The 26,347-nt window shown below is 42.3% G+C and overlaps 2 protein-coding genes across 4 annotated transcripts in view; one reads left to right on the top strand and one right to left on the bottom strand.

The window, feature by feature from the left end:
- The window catches only part of GSS (glutathione synthetase), a 46,760-nt gene extending 31,962 nt beyond the window's left edge, over window positions 1-14,798 (top strand). The window contains exon 13 of the mRNA XM_040638220.1: window positions 14,492-14,798. Within this exon, the coding sequence (XP_040494154.1) occupies window positions 14,492-14,523 (32 nt within the window). The 3' untranslated portion in view covers window positions 14,524-14,798. The remainder of the gene's footprint in view (window positions 1-14,491) is intronic.
- The window catches only part of ACSS2 (acyl-CoA synthetase short chain family member 2), a 45,805-nt gene that overhangs the window by 4,146 nt on the left and 15,312 nt on the right, over window positions 1-26,347 (bottom strand). The window contains exons 3-14 of one of the 3 annotated variants that reach the window (XM_040638216.1): window positions 9,383-9,474; window positions 9,073-9,176; window positions 8,747-8,819; window positions 8,389-8,464; window positions 8,113-8,227; window positions 7,180-7,242; window positions 3,048-3,185; window positions 2,323-2,493; window positions 1,883-2,016; window positions 1,568-1,700; window positions 1,430-1,486; window positions 1,161-1,241 (exon numbers count right to left, since the gene is read on the bottom strand). In XM_040638216.1, coding sequence (XP_040494150.1) covers window positions 1,161-1,241; window positions 1,430-1,486; window positions 1,568-1,700; window positions 1,883-2,016; window positions 2,323-2,493; window positions 3,048-3,185; window positions 7,180-7,242; window positions 8,113-8,227; window positions 8,389-8,464; window positions 8,747-8,819; window positions 9,073-9,176; window positions 9,383-9,474 — 1,237 coding nt within the window. The remainder of the gene's footprint in view (window positions 1-1,160; window positions 1,242-1,429; window positions 1,487-1,567; window positions 1,701-1,882; window positions 2,017-2,322; window positions 2,494-3,047; window positions 3,186-7,179; window positions 7,243-8,112; window positions 8,228-8,388; window positions 8,465-8,746; window positions 8,820-9,072; window positions 9,177-9,382; window positions 9,475-26,347) is intronic. The other 2 variants (XM_008698167.2, XM_008698168.2) reach the window with 2 other exon arrangements.

The raw sequence follows: 26,347 nt of genomic DNA, 5'->3' as shown, positions 1-26,347 counted from the left end.
GACCTCAGGTTAGTAATTTTACTATCTCTAAGCTTCAGATCCTCTTCTGTAAATCACAGAAAATAATCTTTTTTTTTAAGATTTTATTTATTTATTCGACAGAGATAGAGACAGCCAGCGAGAGAGGGAACACAAGCAGGGGGAGTGGGAGAGGAAGAAGCAGGCTCATAGCGGAGGACCCTGATGTGGGGCTCAATCCCATAGCGCCGGGATCACGCCCTGAGCCGAAGGCAGACGCTCAACTGCTGTGCCACCCAGGCGCCCCCACAGAAAATAATCTTAACCTCCCAAAGTTACTGTGAGGTTTCAATTAATGGTTTGTGGAAGCTGCCTAGTACAATGTTTTGTTAGTGATAAGCATTTAGTAAATTTGAGTCTCCTCAGGAAACCAAGTCCAGTTTGATACAAATGAAAATAGTCACATAAAAGTGAATAATTATTGTCCCAATCAATAACATCCTGTGATCATAGATTGATGAGATGGATGAAATTCTAGGCTGAGTCAAAAGGCGTGGATTTAAGTCCTGTCCTTGTTACTAACTTGCTCTTACTAAAAGTAAGGTGAGATGGAGGGTGGGGGCTGATGATCTTCCTACAAGTACTAATATAAAAATCACAACAGCTAACATTTGTTAAACACTAACTATTTGGTTCTATGCTAAATCCTTCAAATGGATTATCTAATTTAATTGATCAGCAACTTGGGAAGACAAAAATACTATATTTTACAAATGCAATTTAGGTTCAAAGGGGTTAGGCAACCTATCTGAGGTCACAGAAGAGGCAGAGCTAGGATCTGAACACAAGCAGGCTGACTCTGGAGCCTGGATGATCTTCTAAGTTATGAAGATTCCTTTCACACTAGAATGTTTGTCAAAGGAAGAGTTAGCACTAAGTCTTCCAGACCCAAAAAGTCATCATCAGGAATCTTTGAGCAGAGCCCTTAAGAGCCAAAGTGAACCAAAAGGCAGAGAGGCAGGCTAAACAACCAGAAGAATTTTCTCCAGGGTCTCGCAGAGGATAAACCCTCAACCATGGAGCTTTAGCCACAAGCACCTACCAGTAGAGATTAGGTTCTAAACTCTGAAGCAAAGTACAGCATCCCTTGCTGTACTCTTTCCTCCCAACTCCTCAAAGACATCCAAGGATCAGGACCTCACCAGGTAACCTTCAGCTTCACCTTCCAACTCTTCCCCAGACTCATTCAAAATTGCAGGAGCTACACCAAAGAACGGGAAGGTCTAGAAGCAAACAGGAGACAGCACTCAAGGAGAGGAACGAGGCAACTGTGACTCAACTCTTTACCTTTCCCAAGGACCCTCAGAGCCCCAGGTTCCTCACACATATTAGTTTAGTCCCCCACCCTCTACCTAGGCCCAGAGACTTTACTCCTGTCTAGCCCAGGATCAGCCAAGGGAGCCTCACTCACAGCAGAACCAGGCTTCATTGGTGTGGCACCAGGGAGGGGGGTCAGCATATGGCCACCCTGTGGAAGTCAGAGAGCAGGGGTTCGAGTCAGTCTTCCCACACTGTCCCTCAGCCCCAGCCTTCTGAATCCTTTACTCACTGTCTCTGTCTGCCAGAAGGTGTCCACGATGGAACAGCGCTGGGCACCTACCACCTGGTGGTACCACAGCCAGGCCTCAGGGTTAATAGGTTCACCCACTGTACCTAACACCTGTAAGGATGCCCGGCTATGCCTTGGGCAGGGGAGCGGGAAGAAAGGAAGGCTCTGAGTACCACTGGGAACCAGAAAGACGTGCCCAGGCTCCTCTGCCCCCTCCACTATTCTAAGCCAAGGAGCTGGAATAATGGAATGGAAAAGATTAGCACCTAGCTCTGAGGGACACCCATGGGGCAGCAGCTGGGGAGGGGGTCTCACCGGGTGACAGGCTCATCTCCAAACTTCATGAGCAGGCGGATAGCTGTGGGTGCTGTGTAGAACTTGGTCACCTTGTACTTGTCCACGATGCTCCACAGGCGGCTCACATCCGGGTATGTGGGAATCCCCTCAAACTGACCCCAGTGAAGGCTGGTCATTCCCAGTCCTTCCCAACAGTCCCTCAATTCCCCTATCATACCCCCAGACTCAGTATTTTGCCCTTTCTGACATACCCATGTCTTCACTCCCTTACAGACAAGTCAAAAGACCCTCCCAGTCAGTATATACAACCCTCTCAGAATTCCTCTTTCTCCAGGGAACAGGTCATTGTGTAATTCCCCCGGTCCCTAGACCAAGTGGCCTTGGGAAACTGTCACCCAGGATCATCTTATCCACCCCTAAGTAGGCCAAGTATCCATGGGTCCCAGCTCCCTTCTCACCAAAACACTGGTGGCACCATTGGCCAGTGGCCCATAGGTGACATAGGAATGGCCGGTGATCCAGCCAATGTCTGCTGTGCACCAGAACACATCCTCCGCATGGAAGTCAAACACGTACTTGAAGGTCGTGGCCACATAGAGCATGTAGCCCCCAACAGTATGTACCACACCCTGGAGAAAGAATAGGGCCTCAGCTTGGGTACATGGGCTCACCCCCACAGACCACCAAATGCAGGCTGGGCAGAGTTAGAGGAAGATCCTCTTCAGGAATTCTGGCTCTACCAGCACCCCTTTCATAGCATCCATCTCTCTTCTCTTTTTTTTTTTTTTAACATTTATTTATTTGACAGAGAGAGAGACAGCCAGTGAGAGAGGGAACACAAGCAGGGGGAGTGGGAGAGGAAGAAGCAGGCTCCCAGGGGAGGAGCCCGATGCAGGGCTTGATCCCAGAATGCCGGGATCATGCCCTGAGCAGAAGGCAGACACTTAATGACTGAGCCACCCAGGCGCCCCATCATCCATCTCTCTTCTATCCCCTTTTCTCCATGTTCCCATCTCACACACCATACACATGCATAGTCAGTCATCATTCATATCCACACCCTAAGATGGTATTTCTGAGCCACTTGAATCACTCTCATACACACAAACGGAAATTCTCTCCTCAACCCTACACAATACACACACAGACACGCGTGCACGCTCACACACACACGCATACTTGCCTTGGGTTTGCCTGTGGAGCCACTGGTGTACAGGATGAAGAGTGGGTCCTCAGCATCACACCACTCAGGCTCACACTCATCCTCTGCCTCTTGCATGAGTTCATGCCACCACAAGTCAACCCCTTGGTTCCAGGAGATCTGCAGGGTTAGGAAGACAGGAATGGGCAGGGAAGAACTGTGAACAGCTCAAGATAGGAGCAGAGATACACCTACCTACCTGGCACCTGGGGTTGGGGAAGTACTGCCAGGTGGAGGTGTTTGGTGGGGGGGGGATGTAAGGGTGGGATGCGACAGAGAACAGGAGCAGAACAGCAGGCTTCTTGGGTACTCCTAACACCCTACCCCAGAGCTCCCCTTATGTAGCCTCAGACTGAGGAGGACACCTTGGTTGGTCCCTTTTCATCCTTTAGCTCTTAGCTTAAATGTCACCTGCGTAGAAGGGCTTTCCCTGAACAGTATCTGGTAGATTCCAGACCCCACCCTCACCCTTGCCATTATTCTTGATCACTACACCATATTTCCTTCCTATACAGTACATATTTCTAGTTATTTAGTTGTTTGCTTGATTACTATCTCCCCAACTAGATAGTGACCTCTGTCAGTGCAGTGACATTTCTTTTTTCTTTTTCTTTTTTTTCTTTATTCCCAACACCTAGCAAAATGCCTGGCACTCAATACACATTCTGTAAATTTTTGTCGGATGAATGAATATGCACACACAGGCCTACATACAAACATATGTACTTTGGGACTAGTGGCTTATCAGCGGGGATGCGGACACCACCCAATTCAGAAATGCAAAATTAGTCAGAGCCTGCAGGTGAAGCGGGCACCTGGCCCTGTTAGTATTGAAAAAAGTCAACAGCTTTTGGTCTAAGCACCTTTTCCTGAATGTCTAGACCTCATCCATATCTGCAGGTTCCTGCCGTAGCTCTGCCCCCACCTTCACACCCCTGGTACCAGTGGGTTTCCCATAGAGCTATTTGCTTAAAGTTCCATTCAGCAGAAACCCTGCTTTAAGTTGGTGGAAAAGGACCAATATGGATTTCTTTTCCTAGTAGAGGGATGTCCCCTTATACTAGAGTATCTTTGGTAACTACTTTTGGATCTATCATCCTGAAATTTTTCTAACCTCTCCTTGAAACTATTTTACTTTCCTAGTTATATCATCTCTTTGAGCAGCCAGTTTTCAGAGTCTACTCTGTGCTGAGGGAAGGTGGGATGCCCTGAACTTCTCCAAAAATTGCACTGGATCTTAATCCCAGTTCTGGCACTTCCTACCTATGGAGGACCTTGGTAAAGGCAAGTCCCTTTACCTCAAGCCAGTCCTTTTTAAAATGAGGATAGTCATTCTTTCTTTAATGGTCTCACAGGATTTGGAGAACACCAAAAGAAAAAGGCATTACCTAGAAAATATCATACTTTGAATTGTCCTGTGGGGTGGGAAAGACTGACGAATGTCAGGAAGGATAGAATTTAGTTCAGTGCTACTGAACTCCTCTGGGAAATAAATTCAAGGGTATGAAAATGGGAACTGTTTGGGGTTTGCTTTAGCTGTCACAAAGCCTCTTCATATTCATTAGCTTCTTGTATGTTCAATGCCCCTGGCTGGCAGGTACCCATGATAATATAAGAGAAACACCCTAATCCCTATTCCCATTATATGGCTATATGCTAATTTATTGTGTACATATTTGGTTAAAGAACCCCAAAGTGTTAAAAACATACCTTGATAAATTACAAAATGACTCTCCAACCACTCTGCTCTTTCTGTACTATCTGTCCCTTCCTTTGGAGAGTTTGAAGTGTCTGGCACACAAACATCATAAGAATGACAAGTCCAGGGGAGCCTGGGTAGCTAAGTGGGTTAAGTGTCCGACTCTTGGTTTTGGCTCAGGTCGTGATCTCACAGGTCGTGAGATCGAGATCGAGCCCCATGTCAGGCTCAGCGTGGAGCCTTCTTGAAGATTCTCTACCTCTGCAAACTCCCCCCACTCGTGGGCTCTTTCTTGCTCTAAAATAAATAAATAAGTCTTAAAAAAAAAAAAAAAAAAGAATGACAAGTCCAGACTCACTGAGGCACCATAAAAAAAAAAAGACGAAGAAAAAGAAAGAAGAGAAAGAGGCTGCCCACAAGCTAGAAAACACTAAAACACACCCTATTTTTTAGTGGAATAGCCATATGGGTCTACACATACATTGACACAAGGATACTTTTTTTTTTTCTCCTGCCAAATGATCTACTTAAGATGAGGGCCTTAATGTATTTAAGCAAGAGAATGTCAATATTGCTTTGGGCAAATGGTCTACAGTACTGGTACTGGTCTATAGTAGTGGTCTGAATTGTCATAGAAAAGGCACTAGGTACATATAGGGGCAAAATATAGTTACACTGTGGCAATGAGGGGGTTCTCGTAATGTTGTAAAACTGTTTCCTTTGTGGGTATGTGGGTGAGAAGGGCCAGTACCCCAGGTGTAGAACTGATAACTAGCACCAGGAAGCAGGGTGAGTTCAATTAGTGGTTAGTTATGAATTGGGTGTGTGCCTATAAGGGCCCACAGCTTTGAACCAGGAAAAGATTTCAATTTACTGAAATAAGAATTGATTTGGCCTTTGTCCTTGGAGCAGGGCAACTGCCAGGTGTGAGAGAGGAACGTGAGGAAGCCCATAGGTGACATGGTTGAGGAGAGTACCTCCAAATTGTGCCAGGCCCTCCCTTAAAGAATGCTTAAGGATGATGGGATGTGGAGCTCTCTCAAGATTTCTGCAGGTTTGACTGCAATTATTAGACCAACAAACCTGGACTTTGTAAGCCTATTCTTCTGGTCTTTCGTTTTTTGATAACTGATTATTTTCACCTCCAAAAAAACAAAAATCCAGGAGCCTGTGGCCTAAGGGTCTCTGGTATTAATAATTATAGGAGTTTATTTCTTTTCTGGTTCCCCTTTTAGAAATGCCAGGCTGCCTACTATGTTAAAAGCAATAAAAGCTAACATTTATAAAATAGTTACTATGTGCCAAAAACCTTATATATACTGACAAAACCCTATCAGGTAGGTACAGTTATTATCCTTATTCTACAGATGGGGAAGCTGAGGCAAGAAAGCTTACGTAGTTTGTCCAAGCTTCCACAGTAGCAGGTGACAGAGCTAGGATTTGAACCCAAATAGTCTGGCTCCAGAGTCTATACTCTAACCTCTAACCATTGAGTTTGTTACATCTTTCAAGAGAAATGTCTTAGGTCTCTGCCTTTTAAAAGGAAAGTAATGTCCCCTGGGAATCAGATCTGTCTCCAGCATGCTATGAGAACAGAGAACAGAGAAAAAGATTATATTTACCATTAGCCGAAGAGGTTAACCATAGAAGATTTAGACTAAGACACCCTGTGAGGATCGTAAAATTCAGAGGAATAATGGGTTTTATGTTTTGTTTTAATAAAGGAAGTGGTTTCCTTTTAAGCATGTATTATCATCTCTCCATTGCTGATAAGGTAACTGAAACTCAGAGAGGAGAAGTGACTTATTTGAGGACATACAGCTAAAAATCGGTCTCTAATTGCTAGTCTAATCTGCTTTGCGCCTCCACTTAGGACTCTCAGATCTTAAAATCACCTACAAAGTAATTTTTATTCAATCTAGCACTTAATTATATCAGAGAGTTTATGTGCAGTTTATAAATCCCAAAGTAATATATAAATGTATTTAGGAATCTTCTGTTGTCCTAAATAAAACTGAGGTTTTCATTTGTAATACATATCTAACTCCCCAACTTGATAGTGAATTCCCAAGGTCAACTTCTGTACCTCCTCTACTCGCTCTCCTATCTTCTAGGGCTCTGCCCCAGCTAAGTACATAGTAAAAACTTTCTGACAAGTCACTTGGTCCTCTCTCCCACAAAGGTTCTGACCAGCAGTAGTGCAATGGGATGCCTGTTGCTACCTCTATGAGATCCATGCTCTACACCAGTTCAGAGAGGTAGCAACAGGCATTTTGTTTCATGACCCTTCAGAGTAACTTAGATGGCAGAGGACCCAGGGGCAGAAAGAAAGTAGTTAGGTCTGGCAGCCACCTCAATGGGGAAAACAGGCAAAGAGCAAATGGAAACACAGACAAGCACGCAGAGAAGCAGTACCCAAGGCAGTGCAGAGGTGGATACCTGGGGCCAGATGCGCTTGGGTTTCTCTTTCAGCTTACCCTGTTAAGAGCCCATGGAAAGGGTGGTGAGCAGGGTCTGAGTATAAGGGGAGTGGAAGGGAAGGGTCAGTGTGTCCCAAGCCTCTGCTGCCTCCTTTTCTTTAGGCTTCCCTCTTACTGGTCCTCCCAGCCTACATTTTCCTGATCTTGCTCCCAACCTCTATATCCTCGGAACCTCTAATACTGAACAGGGTCTCCACAATCTCTCTAGAGTAGACCATAGCCTCTCTAGACTAGACTATAGCCTCTCTAGCTCTGTGACCACTCAGGGCCCCTCAAGTCACAAATCTCAGGAACCTTTGTCCTTCTGAACCCTGGAGCATTCATCCTTCATGCCCCTTAGACCTTTAGGCTTTTCCACCATTTCCACTAAAAGTGCTGGATCCAAAGCTAATAAGGGCCATATCTTGAGGGCCAAATCCTGATCCTTCCATGGTGGGGCCATAAAGGTATCCCACCCCAAGACAGAGACCAGTACATATTGTCACCCAAATCATCCCATTTCTTTGTTTCTTTCCTTTCTTTCTTTCTTTTTAAATTGAAGTATAGTTGACTAAGTCAGCCCATTTCTAACCTAAGCCCAAGTCCTGGGGTCCCTTGTACCTATCAGGATACCCCAACCAGCACAGTCTCCCTTACAATCTAAGGGAGACTCATGCTAAGTTTCCAAGGTATGGGGAGCTCCCTACTGACATTCAAGGTCAAGGTCCCCCAGTTCCCTACCAGCCCTGCCAGAGGACACATTCCTAGGATTGCTCCCAGATCATCTCAGCATTATGATAAGGAAGCAAAGAAGCACATCAAGAACTTCCTGGGCAGGAAGAGGGAGCCAATTTGAGCCCAGAGGAAAGCACAGCAGTACCAGACTCACCTGAACATCCGGGCAAGGCCTCTTAATGGGGGGGGATTGGCTGGGAGAGTCACCTGTGCCCAGTTCTGCCCGCCCCAGGTGCTTGACCACAATGCAGCATCTCACTTGGAAACCCCTAGAGGAAGGAAAAACCTGAAGTGGTAGGCTGGTTGGCTCAAAAGAGAATTTGGCAGGACCCACCCGTGTCCATCTAAGATAGAGGGGACACAGGGAATCTGGTACTGGGGAAAAGCCCAGTTGACCCAGAGCAGTAGCCCACCAGCCAAACACACTTACTTCTCCCGACACTTGTCCAGGGCCTCGTCAGCCAGCTCCTTGAGGTTCACAAGCTTTTCCCCCCTGTAGAAGGCATCTTCGGGGAGCAATAGACATTCCAGGCCTTAGGAAGGCACCATACTCCTAGCCCCTTATCCCTAGTGAGCACAATGTTCATGGAGCCCTTCCTAAGGTAGGCCTCTTTACTCTGGCTCTTCCAATTGATTTGAGCTGACAGAGGGTCAGGTGAGGTGGAATCAGGAGTAAGGGTAGGCAGTCCCTACCCTCTATGCTGAGCAGCCTCAAATACCAACTAGCTGATTAGAGAACAAAACTTCGGGTGTGGCGGTTCTGGAAAAGGGGTGAGAGAATCAGTCACCTGTAGTGATAAGAAGGCTGCAACTGGAATCCAGGATCCGTTCACATAGAGACTCTGCAGAGAAGCCTGCAAACTAGGGAAAGGAAGAAAGACTGAGGAAGAAGAGGACCTAGGAATTTACTAAACAAGGAAAGGAGACCCTCATAAAACCCTCAGGGTTTCTAACCTATGGTCCTAGAAAAAACTGGGTAACCGATATTGAACTTATGACACAAACATTCTAAACTCCTTAGTTTGGTTCTTACGATCCTCCATCATCCAGGCCCAACCTACTTCTCCAGAGCCCCACCCGCCACTAGGTCTCTTTTTCCAGTCCAAATTCCTACCACAATGGAGTGCAGAGCCCCAAGGCGGGCACATGCCAGCATGGCCACCACAAGCTCCGGTATCATGGGCATGTAGATGGCCACTCGGTCACCCTTCTGAATGCCTGCAAATAAAGGACACAGATCATGGACCATGTACCCTTCCTGCTGCTACTTGCTCTTTCTCATTCAGCCATTGCCCGCCCCCCACAGCTGACCTTTTCTGTTCCCCTATTACCACATTCCTTCCATTCCTTGTCGACTTCCCCCAAGTCCTCAGATACCGCAGGGCAGGACCCTCCAGTCCCCTTCTTATAAACCTGATACTCACCCTGTTTTTGGAGAACATTGCTGCATCGACACACTTGGACCAGTAGCTCACGATATGTGATCTGGGTGGTCTCCTCTGGTTCGTTGCCCTCCCTGAAATACATCAGAAAAAATCAGTCATTAGGGAATATAACCTCTTCCCCAAAACAAAAAATAGGAACAGTCATAATAGCCATTCAGGAACACCAAGGCTCCTCATGAATGTCCTGTGAGGGTGAGCTGTCTGCCATCACACCTTGAACTGACTGGTCAGATACTCTGGCCTTTTAAAGTATACTTTATACACAAGCTGTCTGTCACTGGAAAATGCAGTGTCCATCTGTGAGCCTCATTTAGGTTGGTAAAATGGGATGATGGTCCCTTCTCTTCCATCATAGGGATGTATTAAGGAGAAATGATATCAGAGATGTGATTCTTCCTAAGCACGGTGTCAAGACTGCCATTGGTGTTATTCAAAGTGGGTCTCCAGATCACTTATTCCCAAGGGAACTTATTAAAATGTAGATTCCTGAGCCCCAACTTAGACCTACTGAATCAGAATCTGCCTCTTTATTACAAGCTGGTATAAAGATTCAGTTGGTGATTTTTTTTTAAGATTTGTTTATCTATTTTAGAGAGAGAGAGAGAGAGAGAAAGAATATGAGCAGGAGGGGTAGAGGGAGAGAGAATCTCAAGCAGATTCTGTGCTTAGTGTGGAGCCAATGCCAGGCTTGACCTCATGACCCCGAGATCACGACCTGAGCCGAAACCAAGAGTCAGATGCTCAACTGACTGCACCACCCAGGCGCCCCTCAGTTGGTGATTCTGATACACATTTAAAGTTTCAGGGGCGACTGGGTGGCTCAGTCTGTTAAGCGTCCAACTCTTGATTTCGGCTCAGGTCATAATCTCCGGGTTGTGAGACTGAGCCCCATGTTGGGCTCTGTGCTGGGCACAGAGTCTGCCTAAGATTCTCTCTTTCCCTCTCCCCGTCTCTAAAAAGAAAAAAAAAAGTTTCAGAATCACTACACTTTATCATTTATCATCTGATTTCTGTCTACCTCCTCAGCCTTGCCTCCCACACCTTTCTAGGCTTCAGCCTCGTTTCCTTCACATTTGCTTACTCAACAACTACTATATGTGCTATATACATATATAGAAATAAGGCACTGATGAACAAGACAAGCAAGATCCCTGACAACATGGAGCTTATATTCCAATGACAGTGCAAAAAGTATACAAGTAACAAATACAGCCAAGATACTTTCAGATGATAAGCATTATGAAGGATATAAAGAATGATATAATGAGTGACTAATTGGAAATACTTTTTTAAAAAGACATCTTAAGGAACTTTCACGATGGTATGTGAAGATTTAATGACCCCCAGTGATTTTTTTCAATTTTATGATTTTTTTGAATAATACATATATACAAATGGTACCACAAAAAAGATATGTAATGAGAAGTGTCCCTCCCACCCCTACTCCCAAGTCATCCTGCCAATTGGCAGCCTCTATTTGTACTATGTTGTGTAACTTTCTAGAAATAGTCAATATGCAGACAAGACCACTTCTAATAGGTGGGAGGGTGCAGAGCAACTGAACTAATATGGAGTGACCAAGACAATCACTTTGGAAGAAGACTACACTGTTAGCATCTTTCATAAGATCCCTCAGATATCATTGAAAATGGAAATTTAAAAACTAAATTTAAAAAATTGAATTTTAATACTGTTCAGAAGAGAGATAAGCACTCACAGTCCCCAACCAAGCCTGGATGGGAAGAGGTAGGAAAGAGCTGTTTTAACCATGGGACAGGCCTATTATAGAAGCACATATATGTATTTATGTTTACATATTCTTGTTTTTTCTGTACATATAATGGTATACAATATACACTATTCTGTATAGTGTTTTTTTAATTGAGTATAACATACATCCAATAAACTACATGAATCTTTTTTTTTAAAGATTTTATTTATTTATTTATTTGACAGAGATAGAGACAGCCAGCGAGAGAGGGAACACAAGCAGGGGGAGTTGGAGAGGAAGAAGCAGGCTCATAGCAGAGGAGCCTGATGTGGGGCTCGATCCCATAATGCTGGGATCTACGCCCTAAGCCGAAGGCAGATGCTTAACCGCTGTGCCACCCAGGCGCCCCAAACTACATGAATCTTAAGTATAGAGCTCAATCATCCTGCTTTTTAAAAACTTTAACAATATACTTTGATATAATTCCCCATCAAGACCTACAGTGCTGTTTGATTTTCCTTGTCATCTGCATAATGTTCCACAGTTTGTATGTGCCATAGTTTATCTAACAAATAAATGCTTCAATGAATATCTTTATTCAAATGTCATTTTACTCACTTGCAAATATATCTATAGGATGAATTATTAGAAATGAAATTGTTGGGTCAAAGGATATGTGCATTTTAAATATTAATAAACAATTAGAGGACAACTACTTTAAATAATGGTCAGAGAAGGCTTCCGCCTGGGGAGGTGATACTTGAGCTAAAAGACCCGAGTAATAAGAAGTAGTCAACCATATGAATTCTTGAGAAGGGTATCCTGGGCAGAGAGAACATCGAAATTTGGAAAGGCAATGAGGCAGTAAAGAGCTTGGCCTATTCAAAGAACAGTAGGAAGCCAGCATGGCTGGAGCATAGTGAACAAGAAGAAGGATAAGAATGAGACTTACGCAGCAGCCAGATCACATAGGGCCTTGTAGTAATGGTAGGAAGTTTGAATTTTATTCTGAGTGGGTTCCTCCTGGCTTCCTACACACAAAAGCTGACCTCCATACTTTTGATCATGCCATTGCCCCTGCTCAGAACACCTTCCCCTCTCCTTCTGGCATAAGTACCACATAGACCTCCCTAAATACTGCAGGCCATTGCTCTCCCTCTCTTTCCTTACTACCCAGAGTACTCAAGAAAGAGGTAACTAAAACCCAGAGAGATGTAGTAGCTTGGCCAAGGTCAAACGATAAGTGGTAGAGCCAAGAATAGATCCTCAGGTCTTCTCATTTCAAGGCACAACTTTTTTGCCTCGTAGTGTGAAGGACAGGGACTAGCAGGGAAAACAGGCCTTGGAGGTTACACAGAAGAATATCAGCCTCTTTCCAGCTCCTGGCTTGATGAGTCAGTTACTATCCTTTCCTTGGCATAGCCCTCCTAGGGCTAAGAGTAGCCAAGCACAGAGAGCTCTCTAAAGTGAGAAGGAACACAGAGAGAGGAAGTTGGCAAATGGCCCTGAATGCCAGAGGCAAAAAGCCATTTTCTTAACTGGCCCACTGATGAGTGCCACAGAAACTTCAGAACATCTCATTATGGCTAAATGCCGACATATACCACATACCCATGCACACATATCCCGCATGTGTACCACATACCACCTCACCTGTGTGTACTTGCATGCATAAAATCACATATACTAATATGCAAAACATCGTACACATAAAAGCTGCCCATTTGTACACAGAGGCACAAATACGGAGAAATATATGGACCCAGGACTCAAACATGGGCCTATCTACAAGTACATGCACCACACTTATGTACCCATCTACGTGCACAGCCTGCCCTTCTGAAACACTAGCAAATCATTGTTTTATTTGCTTCACATAACTTTCCATTATTTGAAATTATCTCGTATATTTTACTTGCTTATATATTACCTGTGTCTTTTATTGGAATATAAGCTCCATGGTAACAGAGGATTTGTCTGTCTTGTTCATTACTACATCCCTAGAACCTAGAATAGAGCCTGGTACATAGAAGCTACACAGGACAGATAAGCACAAACCTATACAAGAACTGCTTACTTGAGCCTACTTCTAGTTACACACACATACACACACACACCCCTCAGTGTACATTCCTCTCCCAGGCTCTGGGCTCAAGTTATGCATTATTGATATAGGCACCTTACTCCTTCCAGTGTCTTCTTTCTCTGACATACACACCAGGTTGGGGCCCCTGGCTCATTAGGAGGAGGAGGTGAACAGAATACTGGCCTACTGCAAGCTCCCAAGCCCTCTAGGATGTTAAGAATTTTTTTTAAAAGATTTTATTTATTTATTTGACAGAGATAGAGACAGCCAGCGAGAGAGGGAACACAAGCAGGGGGAGTGGGAGAGGAAGAAGCAGGCTCATAGCGGAGGAGCCTGATGTGGGGCTCGATCCCAGAATGCCGGGATCACGCCCTGAGCCGAAGGCAGACACTTAACGACTGCGCCACCCAGGCACCCCAAGAATTTTTTTTAAAGAAAGATTTTATTTATTTATTTGCCAGAGAGAAAGCGCACACAAGAGAGCGAGAGTACAAGAAGGGGGGGCAGAAGGGGGAGCAGAAGGGGGAGCAGCAGGCAGAGGGAGAAGCAGGCTACCCGTTGAGCAAGGAGCCCAATGCGGGACTCAATTCCAGGACCCTGGGATCATGACCTGAGCTGAAGGCAGATGCTTAATTGACTGAGCCATCCAGGTGCCCTGGATGGATGTTAAGAATTTTTAAAAGAACATTCAGTTTAGTCTCCTAACTCCAAAGAGATCCAAAGAGGACATTTAAGGTGCTCAAGGTCACATGATTGGTTGTGGCACAGAAGATCTCACTTTCCTTGTGATCTATTGGTACTACCTTTTTTACATTTATTGGGGCTTTATATTTCCCATCACACCTTGGGTTCTTAGAGGGTGGGGATCACGTCCTCTTCCTCTCGATCTCCTCCACGCTCAGCTGGCACAATAAGTACTTAAGGTTCATGGTTGAATCATAGAAAACCTGATAATTGATTAATGACAGGGAAGACTGGAACTCCCTCTTTATATGAGGGACATTCACTGTATTGGAGATTTTAGTTCCCTAGATTAGCAGAGGAGTAAGGCACAGGATAGGAGGAAAGAGCTGGGGGAAAATTAGGTGGAAAAAGTTAGGTTCTTCACAGAAACAGAGGGCAGGATCTAACCTGGTAGGTTAGGCCTTCTAGAGGAGAAAAACCCAGATGAGAAAAGGAGTCAAACCTATTGTGAGAGGACACACTAAACTGAGCTGTTTGGCCTGGAGAAGAGAAGATACTGAAATACATGATAGTAAGTCTCACTATCTGTATCTTTTTGCTTCTACAGGTTCAGGCCACCTTCATCTCTTGCCTGGATGACCACAAAGGCCCCAAACTGGTCTCCCATTTCACTCTTACCCTCTTCCAATCCATACATCATCTGGAATAATCTATTAAAAACATAAACCAGGTTATATTACCTCCTGTTTAAAATCCTTTAGTGGCTTTCATTGCATGTAGAAGAAAATCCAAACTTCTATGCCTTGTATCTTCTCCAACTCATCTTGTGCCATTGTCCCATTTTGCTCAATAGACTCCAAACACATTATGAGCCTTCCTACTAATACAATATGTTCTTCCCCCGGTTTTTCAAACGGTTTGTTCTATGTCATGCTTCAGATCACTCTAAGTAGCATCAGCCCTTCCTATTATTCTTCATCACAACACTGTTTATTTTTTTCATGGCATTTTTCTCAAGCTATAATTGTATTATTATTTATTTTTCTAATTGTCCATCTCTCCTACTAGACTATAAGCTTCCTGAAAGCACAGACCCAATTGGTCTTGTTCACTACTGAATCCCCAGTGCCTTGCAAAGAAATTTGTATATAGTCAGTGCTCAGTAAATATTTGCTGAATAAATGAATGAACCTGAAGGATTATTATGGGAAAGAAGCAGACTAGTGTTACATAACTATAAATGGAAGAGGTGGGTCAATTGGGAGATTTCAATATAAGGAAAGCCTTTCTAACCGTCAGAACTGTCCAATGATAGAAGGTATTCCTTTAGGAGCTTCCTAACTCTGGAGATATATAGAATCTGGGATTTGCAGGGATACTAAAGAGCAGACTCCAAGACATGGCTGGGAACAACCAAGCAAGGCCAATGTGTCTCAAAGCATGGTCACACAGTGTTAATAATGCAAATTCCAAGGCCCTGCCCCATATAGCTGCTGTATAGAATAGTACAGATTGGGCCAGGGAAACCCTACCTACTAATCATTCTTCAGGGAGTGGGGGCCTTCGAATTCTCATTTTATGAGCAACCCATGTGATTCATGTTTTCTGAAGTTTGAGATGACCTTTAAGGCTCTTTAAACTTTGAAATTCTTTGATTATGTAAAATTAAGAAAACATGTGAAATAATGTGTTCTATGATCCATAAAGCACTGCACAAGTGTGAGGCACTCAGATATAGGTATACCCTCAAGTCACTTTCCCTTTCACCAAGGGAAGAGGGAGTGGGAGCAACATAACTTTACCAATTAGCAGGCTAATGTTCCCTCTGGGTACTCCTGCCCTAGTCACAGTGAAGAGGGAGAAGGGCTGGAGGAGGAGGTGAGAGGAGGCAGACCTCAAAGACTGAATCATAAATCACTTAGAATGCCAGAGGAGGACAAGGCTTTCAATGTCCACCATCCTTACTTACAGATGAGAAACCTAATACACAAATGGGAAGTGATGGCCTCAAGGTTACTTAGCACATTAGTAGCCCCATTATTCTAAAGCAGTGCTATCCAACATAGTAGCCACAAGTCACATATAGCTATCGAACATTTGAAATATGGCAGAACTAAATGCTTAATTTTATTTAATTTTAATTATTTTAAATATTAATAGTCACCTGTGTCTAGTTATAGTATTTAAATGTCTCGTTTAGGCATTCTCCTAAATGACGTGGCCTCCAAAACGAGGATTTTTTTTTTTCCAAAGCCAGAATTAGCATTAGGAAGAAAATCAAAGTGCAGGTGTCCTGAGAACTGTAGGGCTGAAGTCCACCAAGGATGGATTTTTAGCATACCTGTAATCACCCAAGAGAATTGAAAACATATACTCCTACAAAAGCTTGTACACAAATGTTCATAACAGCATTATTCATGATATTAAAAAGAGAAAACAATCCAGATATCCATCAACTGAAGAATGGATAAATAAAATGTGGTATATCTATACAATGTAATATTATTTATCTAGGACAAAAAGGAATGAAGTACTAAGTCAGTTAGAGAAAGACAATTATCATATGATCTCACTGATATGTGGAATTTGAGAGACAAGGCAGAGGATCATAGGGGAAGAGAGGAAAAAATGAAACAAGACGAAACCAGAGAGGGAGAGAAACCATAAGAGACTCTTAATCTCAGGAAACAAACTGAGGGTTGTTGGAGTGGAAAGGGGTGGGAGGGATGGGGTGGTTGGGTGATGGGACACTGGGGAGGGTATGTGTTGTGGTGAGCACTGTGTATTGAGTAAGACTGATGAATCACAGACCTATACGCCTGAAACAAATAATACATTATATGTTAATAATAATTTTAAAAAGTAAAATTAATTAATTATTTTTAAAAAGGAATAAGTTACTGATACATGCTACAACACTTGTGAACCTTTAAAACATTATGGTAAGTAAAAGAAGCTAGAAAAAAAGGCCACATGTTGTATGATTCCATTTATATGAAATGTCCAGAATAGTCAGAGCCATAGAGACAGAAAATAGATTAGCGGTTGCCCAGGGCTACAGAGGGAACATTTGGAGGAAAATGAGGAGTGACTGCTAATGAATATGGGGTTTCTTTTCAGAGTGGTGAAAATGTTCTAAAATTGGTTGTGATGGGGGTGCCTGGGTGGCTCAGTTGGTTGGGCGTCTGCCTTTGGCTCAGGTCATGATCCCAGGATCCTGGGATCAAGCCCCCAATTGGGCTCTCTGCTCAGTGGGAGCCTGCTTCTCCCTCCCCCTGCTGTTCTCCCTGCTTGTACTCTCTCTCTGTGTCACATAAATAAAGAAAACCTTTAAAAAATAAATAATATTAAATTAAAAATAAAATAGGTTGTGATGATGATTGCACAACTCTGTGAATATAACAAAAATCACTGACTTGTACACTTTAAATGGGTAAGTTGCATGGTGTGAATTATATCTCAAATTTTAAAATTTTGTGATTTTGATTAGCATTGCAATAACATACAGAATAATTTGGAAAAACAGACATCTTTACAAATCTTCCTTTCCGGAAAGTTTGTCTCTTAGCACTATTCATTCATTCATTCATTCATTCATTCATTCATTCATTCATTCTGTCTCTTTCTATTTGCCTAAAGACTTGGCACTTATTTATTTTAACGTTATAGTCATATGTATACATCTGTTTCCTTCACTGGACTGTAAGTTCCTTAAAGGCAGACATCTTTTTATCTTTTTCCTCCTCAGTGCTTAGCATAAAATTTGATACACATTGGGTAATTAATACATAATAGTGAAATAAATGGGAGAAAGAAAGAAAGAAAGAAAGAAAGAAAGAAAGAAAGAAAGAAAGAAAGAAAGAAAGAAGAGGAAGGAAGGAAGGAAGGAAGGAAGAAGGAAGGGAAAGAAAGAAAGAAAGAAAGAAAGAAAGTTAGTTCTCTGCTCATGTGACCAGCCAGATCCAAGCTGATCAGGGTGAGGAAACATGGAAAGAAAGGGGATTACAGAGGATACAAACAAAGTAGATAGATGCTAGACAGGCAGGGGGAAATGGCAGACAGAAGGAGAAGAGTATAAAACTTATGGAATGGGATTTGGAGAAATATAAAGAAGTTTCTTGAGCCCCTATAATGGGCTCAGTTCTGGACTCTGCCATGGGAGAGCAGGGCAATAAGCCCCTGGAGTTGAGGTTCAGGTTATGGGACTTGTGCTTTGCAATCTAGGCTATTATTGCATCCTGTCCTCATGCCAGCTATTTTCAGGCTTTGATCCAGGAAACTTGTGCCTGTACCCCTTGGCCAAGGTGGCTTTGGTGCCAGTTAGATTCTGCAATTCTTCTCTGTTGACAAGGCAGACCTAGGTCAGCGTAGAAGGTAACCCTTTCCCACTGCTTACATAGCTACTTACAGGAGGGAAATCATATGCACGCGTTCCTTCCACACCGTGTCCCATGCTAGCCTTACCTAAAACAAGTGAATGAGGGCAGTCCTCTCAGATCCTTTATTACCACAGCATTTGGAATGTTGCCTAAAACAGAAATATGACTAGAGCAGAAAAGGAAAGTGGAAAGAACAGCCGAGGGGACTGTTTTATATGTACATTGAGTGTCTCAATTTTGACAAACGCAAAAATATTTATTACAATGGTTCTATGTTATTTAGGTAGATAGCATGGTTGAAATCATTAGTTTTCACGGGAGGGTACTCTATTCCTATGGGTGGTTGAGCAGGAAAAGTTTTAAGAGAGTAAGTGTCCAGATTCTCAACTTCCATATATAAACTTTCCTAACACTGATCTGTCTGTGTTGGTTCTCCTTTCTCACTTTCTCCTTCACAAACATACTTCTCCCACTCTATTTTTTTTAAAAAAATGGGGCGCCTGGGTGGTTCAGTCGGTTAGTGGCCTGCCTTCAGATCAGGTCATGATCCCAGGGTCCTAGGATTGAGCCCCGAGCCCCACCTCAGACTCCCTGCTCAGCAAGGAGTCCTCTTCCCCCTCTGCCCCTCCCCTGGCTTGTGCACGCGAGCGCTCTCTCCCTCTCTCTCTCAAATAAATAAATAAAATCCTTAAAAAATAAAAATAAAAGGGGCGCCTGGGTGGCACAGCGGTTGGGCGTCTGTATCTCTGTTGAATAAATAAATAAAATCTTTAAAAAAATAAAATAAAATAAAATAAAATAAAAATAAAAAAAATTTTAAATGCCTTCTCTCTTATTCCAAACATTATGCCTATACCATGCCAAGGTTAAACCAAACCAAACCAAACCAAAACAAAAACAAAAACAAAAAACACCCTCCAGAGTGCCAAAGGGACAATTTGAAAACTGTAACCTCAGACGGAAAAGCCCAAGAGAACAAATCAGAAAGCTTTTTTAAGAAATCAATACTGAAAGGAGTAATATCTTCATTTATCCAGGTGACAAACTCATGGTAACACTACATGCCTTATTTCTCTTAGAATTGTAATTCAGAAGTTAAACAGTTATCATATTTATTTTAATCGAAAAAGAAGCTGGGCATTTTCTAACAAAAGAAATCTCATTTGGCTGATTTGTTAGCAGTTTTCTATAGATTACATGAGCTAAATTTGTAATTCCAAGATTTCAAAAGAGATACATGAAATATATACATGTATACAATATAAAACACACTGGAAATTAGATTTTTTTGGAATTATTATTTTTTAAAGATTATATTTATTTGAGAGAGAGAGCACACGTGCATGCACATGAGCTCAGAGGAGGGGCAGAGGGAGAGGGAGAAGCAAGCTTCCTGCTGGGCAAGGAGCCCGAGATGGGGCTTGATCCCAGGACCCTGGGATCTTGGCCAAAGCTAAAGGCAGATGCTTCACCAACTGAGCCACCCAGGCTCCCCAATTTTTTGCAATTATTTAATCTTATGATTAACTGTTTAAATGTGAACTTTAAAATGCATAAAGAGTTGTGTAATTTTTCAAAACTCTTTTAGGTATATAACTTTAAAAGTTTAAGACTGTTAATCTAAATAATTATTTTTCTGGGGCACCTGGGTAGCACAGTCAGTTAAGCATCCAACTCTTGGTTATGGCTCAGGTTGTGATCTCAAGGTGATGAGATAAAGCCCCATGTCAGACTCCACGGGCTCCTCACTCAGCGTGGAATCTGCTGAGAGTCTCTCTCCCTCTCCCTCTGCCCCTCCTGCTCATGCTCTCTCTCTCTAAAATCAAACAAACAAACAAACAAACAAACAAACAAATATTTCTCAAAGGTACCCTGCCACTGACCACCACATCTGAGGAGCTTATAAAAATATAAGTCAGAAGTCTTATCCTTTGGAGATTCTGATTTGATAGGCTGGTGGGGTTCAGGAATCTGGATTATTAACAAGATCCTCAGATAATTATTTGGAGTCACCAGACCTAGATTTATTGTTTACACCTAATTCAATGTATGAATTTACACAAATTTTCCCCTCTCTCTGAGCCTCAGTTTCCTTCTCCATAAAGTATTAGAGGGGAGGAGGGAGGAGGGAGAAGACTGGTATTAGCCTGGATAACTTCTAATATATCTTAGACTCCTTGATTCTCATTACTTCCTTTCAGAAGCAGGAGAATGGGCCCTAAAAGTCAGTTTCAGAGAAAAACGGTTTTAGTTACATAGGGGGCAGGGTGCAGGGGGGAGAGTAAACTTAGCTGAGGTAGAGACCAAATAGAAGTAAATAAAATAAAAGTAATAAAAGTAAGGGGCACATGGGTGGCTCAGGTCATGATCTCAGGGTCGTGGGATCAAGCCCCACATCGGGCTCTGCACTCAGCATGGAGTCTGTTGAGATCCCTTCTCTCTTTCCCTCTATCCCTCCCCCTGCTCATGCTTGCTCTCTCTCTGTGTGTCTCTCTCTCTTTCTCAGTCTAAAATAGGTAAATAAAATCTTTTTTTAAAAAGTAATAACACCTGACAAGCTTGTCTCACACGGTATTTGCATAGATCAAATAGGAATTCAGCTAATTCCTTACACGAGTATGGAATAAAACGACTTTAGAGGATAATCCTTTACCTGATCCTCACAGCTACTTTAGCAACAGGTAGAGCAGGTACAATTATTCCCATTTCAAAGATAAAAGAAATCCAGAGGAAGTGGCTTGCCAGGGCTACACAGTGGGGTTAAGGAAAATCTGTAACTTGGTCCCAGGTTTCTGACTTCCAGGTTAGTGTTTGTTCAACTACACCAATTCGGAGTGTACCTAAATGGACACAGAGAAGCCTCTTTCCTAAGAATCTCCAGGAACACTGTGAGAAGGAGTGAAGGAGGCTCTCATCCACTTTGAGCTTTAGCCCATGGTCAGGATCATGCATGCCACAATCTCTTCAATATCCTGAGAACTTCCTGAAAGACCCAAAACCTCTGGCAAGGAAGCCTGCATATGTCTACCTTCACAGTCCTTGGCAGTGCTCAAGTGTCACACAAGCACTTGTACAGTCATTTGCTCCTACAGACATGACCCCCATTCTGTGAAATAAGGCAAAATACATTGTCTCCAACATTTTCTTCCTAAATGAAATTCCAGCTCACAGACAAAAATCTTGCCCCACCCTCCCAGAATGTCAGCTCCATGAGGACAAGGACCAGATTTCTTTTGTTTATTGCTATGTCTAAGCACCTAATGCATGCCTGGCACATATCATAAATATCTGTAATTTTTTAAAAACCTGCTGCTAGAAGCTAGTAGACTGTCCATGGAACATAGCTATCCTTACGTAACAGCATATACAAAAATTAATTCAAAGTGAATCAAGGACCTAAATGTAAGACCTAAAACAATAACATTTTTAGAAGAAAACATAAGATAAAAATTTCATGACATTGGATTTGGCAATGATTTCTCAGATACGACACCAAAAACACAGGAAACAAAAAGAAAAATAGACATTGGACTTCATAAAAGTTCTAAAATTTTGTATATTAAAAAACACTATCCCCATAGTAAAAAGGCAACCCAAATCATGGAAGAAAATATTGGCAAATCATGTATCTCATAAGAGATTAATATCCAAAATATATAGATAACTCCTAAAGATCAACAACCAAAACAAAAAACAAACAAACAAAAAGCAAACAAAAAAACAACACGATTAAAAAATGGGCAAAGGACTTGAAAAGACATTTCCCCAAAGAAGACATACAATGACCAATAAGCACATGAATCATCACTAATCATTAGAGAAATGCCAATCAAAACTACAATGAGATAGCAGTATTAACAATTGAATGACGGCAATGCTCTCCGATCCTTAATTATCACAATCTCCCTAATGCCTAATGCATAAAGTTCATACTGTTCAGCCTTGTCCTGTGTTCCTCCAGGGTCTGGCCCAAACTTAGCTGATACATTCAGCCATGCTGTTCTTCTAGGCCCACTTTCAGCTCCAGCTGAAGCTCTCTCAGCCCCTGGGCAGGAATGCTGCAATGACAGGGAAATGAATGGACAGCACAAGAGCTCAGGAAAACTGGGTTTCAAGTCAAGCTTTGCTACTTCTCACAACATGAAATCTTTTACAAATTATTTCACTTCTCTGGGCCTTTGGTGCCTCAACTGTAAATGAGGGAAATATTTCAGTAAATGGGCTTTCTAGATATAGGTTTTTTAATTCATTCTGGCTGACAGCAAGAAAGAGGGCTGGAAAGTGAGAATTGGAAAAAGCTTCACAAAGAAGATGGCATTTCAGATGGTTATGAAAGAATAAGCAGGATTTAGACTGGCTCAGATAAGGAACAGACCAATTCAGGGAGAAGGGAACAGCATTAATTAGCTTAGATACAGAAGCGGAAAAGCACAGGCCAGTCCAGAGGCCAATACCAATTCTAAATAATATTTTCATCTACCGGTGGTGTTTTTTCATAAAGCTATATTTATTTGATAGAAAGCACTATATTTTGTTCTATATGTTCTGCCTATTCTCATGCAATTAAATTATCTTTATTCTTAAAGTGATAGTGATATAAGCTGATATTTACAGTTTCAAAAAAAATTCTTACCTCATAAAATTTTAAATTGCAAACTTTGGGAGGTCCCTGCTGAAATATTTGTGAAATTTTTAAAAATCTCAATCATTTGGTATAAAATAAAACAGCGACCAATTCAGTTTAGACCTTAAGCTACATTTTGTGGGCTGTAAGATCGAAAAGATAGAATATTGAAGTCCTGAAAGTCAAATAAAGACGATTCTGGATTAAAGACCCTTATCTTTCCCTCGTCCAGCACCTGGATACAGGTGAATCACTGCAGTAAGGTGTTAACCTTCAAACAGAGATGCGCAGAGTCAAGTTAACCCTCTAGACCTCACATTTATTTGTTCCAGAGCCCATACTTGCTAATCAGCTTCACCTCTTGGTTGAGGGGATTTCCTGAAGGGTCTCCATGGAGTCACATAGGTTTTATGACAAACCCAGGTCCTGACCACTGCTGGGTTGGCTCTACTCTCCCATCTGTACCTAAGCACAGACCCAGTGACTGAGAAAGAGCTGTACTTGCAACTTTTCTATAAATTTAGGTATGCTTCAAAACTTTAAAGATTGATAATATAGACTAGGGAGGGATCATCTATTGAACCCCAAATGTTTAGTTTAAATTTTATTCTGTAAAGAAAAGCCAAAAAGGCCACTAGATTAAAGGCCCCTCCTCCACCTCAAAACTTTTTAGCTACTAAAAAGCCATGAAGGAATGGAAATGATCTTTGCCAGAATGACCACCTGACAATTGGTGCCTACTGCTTATCATATCATAAATGAAATGGAATGAGAGGTTAGTCCTTACTTTCATAAGCTTAAAATCCTTTAATTAGAGAGATCCAAACCACCCACTATCTAAGGCCAGTCTTGGGGGACAGTGATCAAGGAAAGCAAGAAAATACACGTGTAGGAAAACACCAAAGGAATGCAAAAAGAATTAAGTGTGGTCAATCATCACACATTTCCTAGAAATGGTGGATTTTGAGCTAAGTTTGAGGGAAGAGTGAGAAAAGAGACTAAGGGTTCATGAGAGGAAAGAAGGGCATTTCGGAAAGGATAGAAAAGTCATGTGGCTGCCAGTCTTGAATCTCTACCTAACAACGCCCTTGGACATGTGTGATATGTATGAGTATTAGCACCACTGCACAGTAATAAATCTTTCCAGTATGTTTTCTCATCTTTTTAAAAAATATTTATTTGAGAGAGACAGAGATAGAGAGAGCACAAGCAGGAAGGAGGTGGAGAAGCAGACTCCCCACTGAGCAGGGAGCCCGACACAGGGCTTGATCTCAGGATCCTGGGATCATGACCCAGGCTGAAGGCAGACGCTTAACAGACTGAGCCACCCCGGCACCCCTGTTTTCTCATCTTTTATCTCAGCTAATCCTTATGGCAATTTTTTGAGATATGCAGGACAAGATTTGCTATCCCATTTGAAAGGTCTGGAAACTGAGGCTCAGAAGGGTATCATAACTTGCCAAAGGTCACAAAGCAATGGTTAGGACCTCTGCCTGCAGATCCTCAGGCTAGGCTTTAAAAAAATTTTTTTAAATATATATGCTCAAGAGATTGACCTTTTGGGGCGCCTGGGTGGCTCAGTAGTTAAGCGTCTGCCTTCAGCTCAGGGAGTGATCCCAGCATTATGGGATCGAGCCCCACATCAGGCTCCTCCACTCGGAGCCTGCTTCTTCCTCTCGCACTCACCCTGCTTGTGTTCCCTCTCTCTGGCTGTCTCTCTTTCTGTCAAATAAATAAATAAAATCTCAAAAAAAAAAAAAAAAAGGAGATTGATCTTTTCAAAATGTCTGATATGTCATACTTCTAATTGAAATTCTTCATTGGCTACTTAGCACTTGTCAAAGCTGCAATTTTACATCTCTGTGTGTGAAATACAAATTCCTGATCCTCCCCAAAGTTTCTCCTCCCAGTTTTCTTTCTTCTCCAATTCAACTAATGAAAATTCCATTTTTCCAGATGCTCAGACAAAAAACCTTTGAAATATTCTTTTTTAAAAAAGATTTACTTATTTGAGAGAGTGAGAGCAGCAGAGGGAGAGAATCTCAAGCAGACTCCCCACTGAGCAGGGAGCTTGATGTGGGGCCATGATCCATGAGATCATGACCTGAGCTGAAACCAAGAGTCGGAGGCTTTACCAACCGAGCCACCCAGGCGCCCCAAAAAACCTTTGAGATATTCTTGACTCCATTCTCTTCTACCCCACATCAAGTTCATCAGCAAATCCTATTGGCTCTGCTTCAAAATATTCCAAAATCTGACCACTTTTCACAACCTCTACCCTTATCTCCATTTTTTATATTTTGCCTGAACTACTGCCTGTTTATTGTCCCTTTGCCTTTGCCCTATGCCCTCCATCCACTACTCTCAAGGTAGAATGCAGACTACATATAGTAGATATTCAGTAAAAAATTGTTTGATGAGTGGATACATGAGCACATCTCAGCTAAAGAAAGGATGTTATTTCTTTGAGGTTTGCCCCTTAATGTCTTTAGCCTTATAAATTACAAATTGCAGTCAACATTTCTAAAGCTAGCCCTAAATCCACAAAATAAACTGCTGGCCAAACAAGTGGCGAATTGAAGCCTGATTTGCCACAAGTGGCAAACTGTCAAAGAAGCAAAGGCTTTGTAAATAAGCATAGTGTCTACAACAGAGAATATAAGTGTTCTGTCCAGAACAAGTTACAACTGCTATGTGACTGGCCAAGTCACTTCCACTTTCTAAGCCTCAAGTTCCTCATCTGATAAGTATTGTAGTAAACCATACCCAGGTTCAAAAAAAAAAAAAAAAAAACCAAGGGAACAAACGTACAAGTACAGTATAAAGGAGACATAGTTTATTATTAGAATAAATAGAAAAATCTCAGGTATTACACGAGATTGTAAATTGGGTGGTAGAATATGGCTGTCAATGGGGCTAATGTAATCTTAGGTATGTAAAGGTAGAGCAAAGAATGGTAATAGTTCCCTGCCCAAGGCAGACCATAGCTAGAATACTTCGTTAGAGATAATGACCAACAGAGTATGTCCAGAGGAGACTGACATGGATGATGAGGGAGTTGTTCAGGAAACCACATCATATAAGGAATCTGGGAATGTGGACTCAGTATTACCTCATCCATAAAATAAGAACACTAGACCAGATTAGGGGTTTTCAAACTGAGGTTTACAAATCCCTAAATGTTCTACATACAGAGCTCATAGGGACCTCAGTGACAAGGTGAAGAAGCCAAAAGAATGTGGCTCTGGTCCTCCCATTCATGTTTCAACCAGATCAACTCTGCTCTTGCCTGTTTTAGGTATGGGGATCTTGGTAATAATGATAAAAATAGCTAACACACTGTTTGCCAAGCACTAAGCCCTTTACACAGATTATTCCAATTATTCCGCACAACAATCCATGTCATAGGAACTATTATTATTCCCATTTACAGATAGGAAAAGTGAGGTTTAAAGAGGTG

This window comes from Ursus maritimus, unplaced genomic scaffold (assembly GCF_017311325.1).
Source record: "Ursus maritimus isolate PB19 unplaced genomic scaffold, ASM1731132v1 scaffold_22, whole genome shotgun sequence".
NCBI lineage: Eukaryota > Metazoa > Chordata > Mammalia > Carnivora > Ursidae > Ursus > Ursus maritimus.
This window is presented reverse-complemented; position numbering and strand designations above follow the sequence as displayed.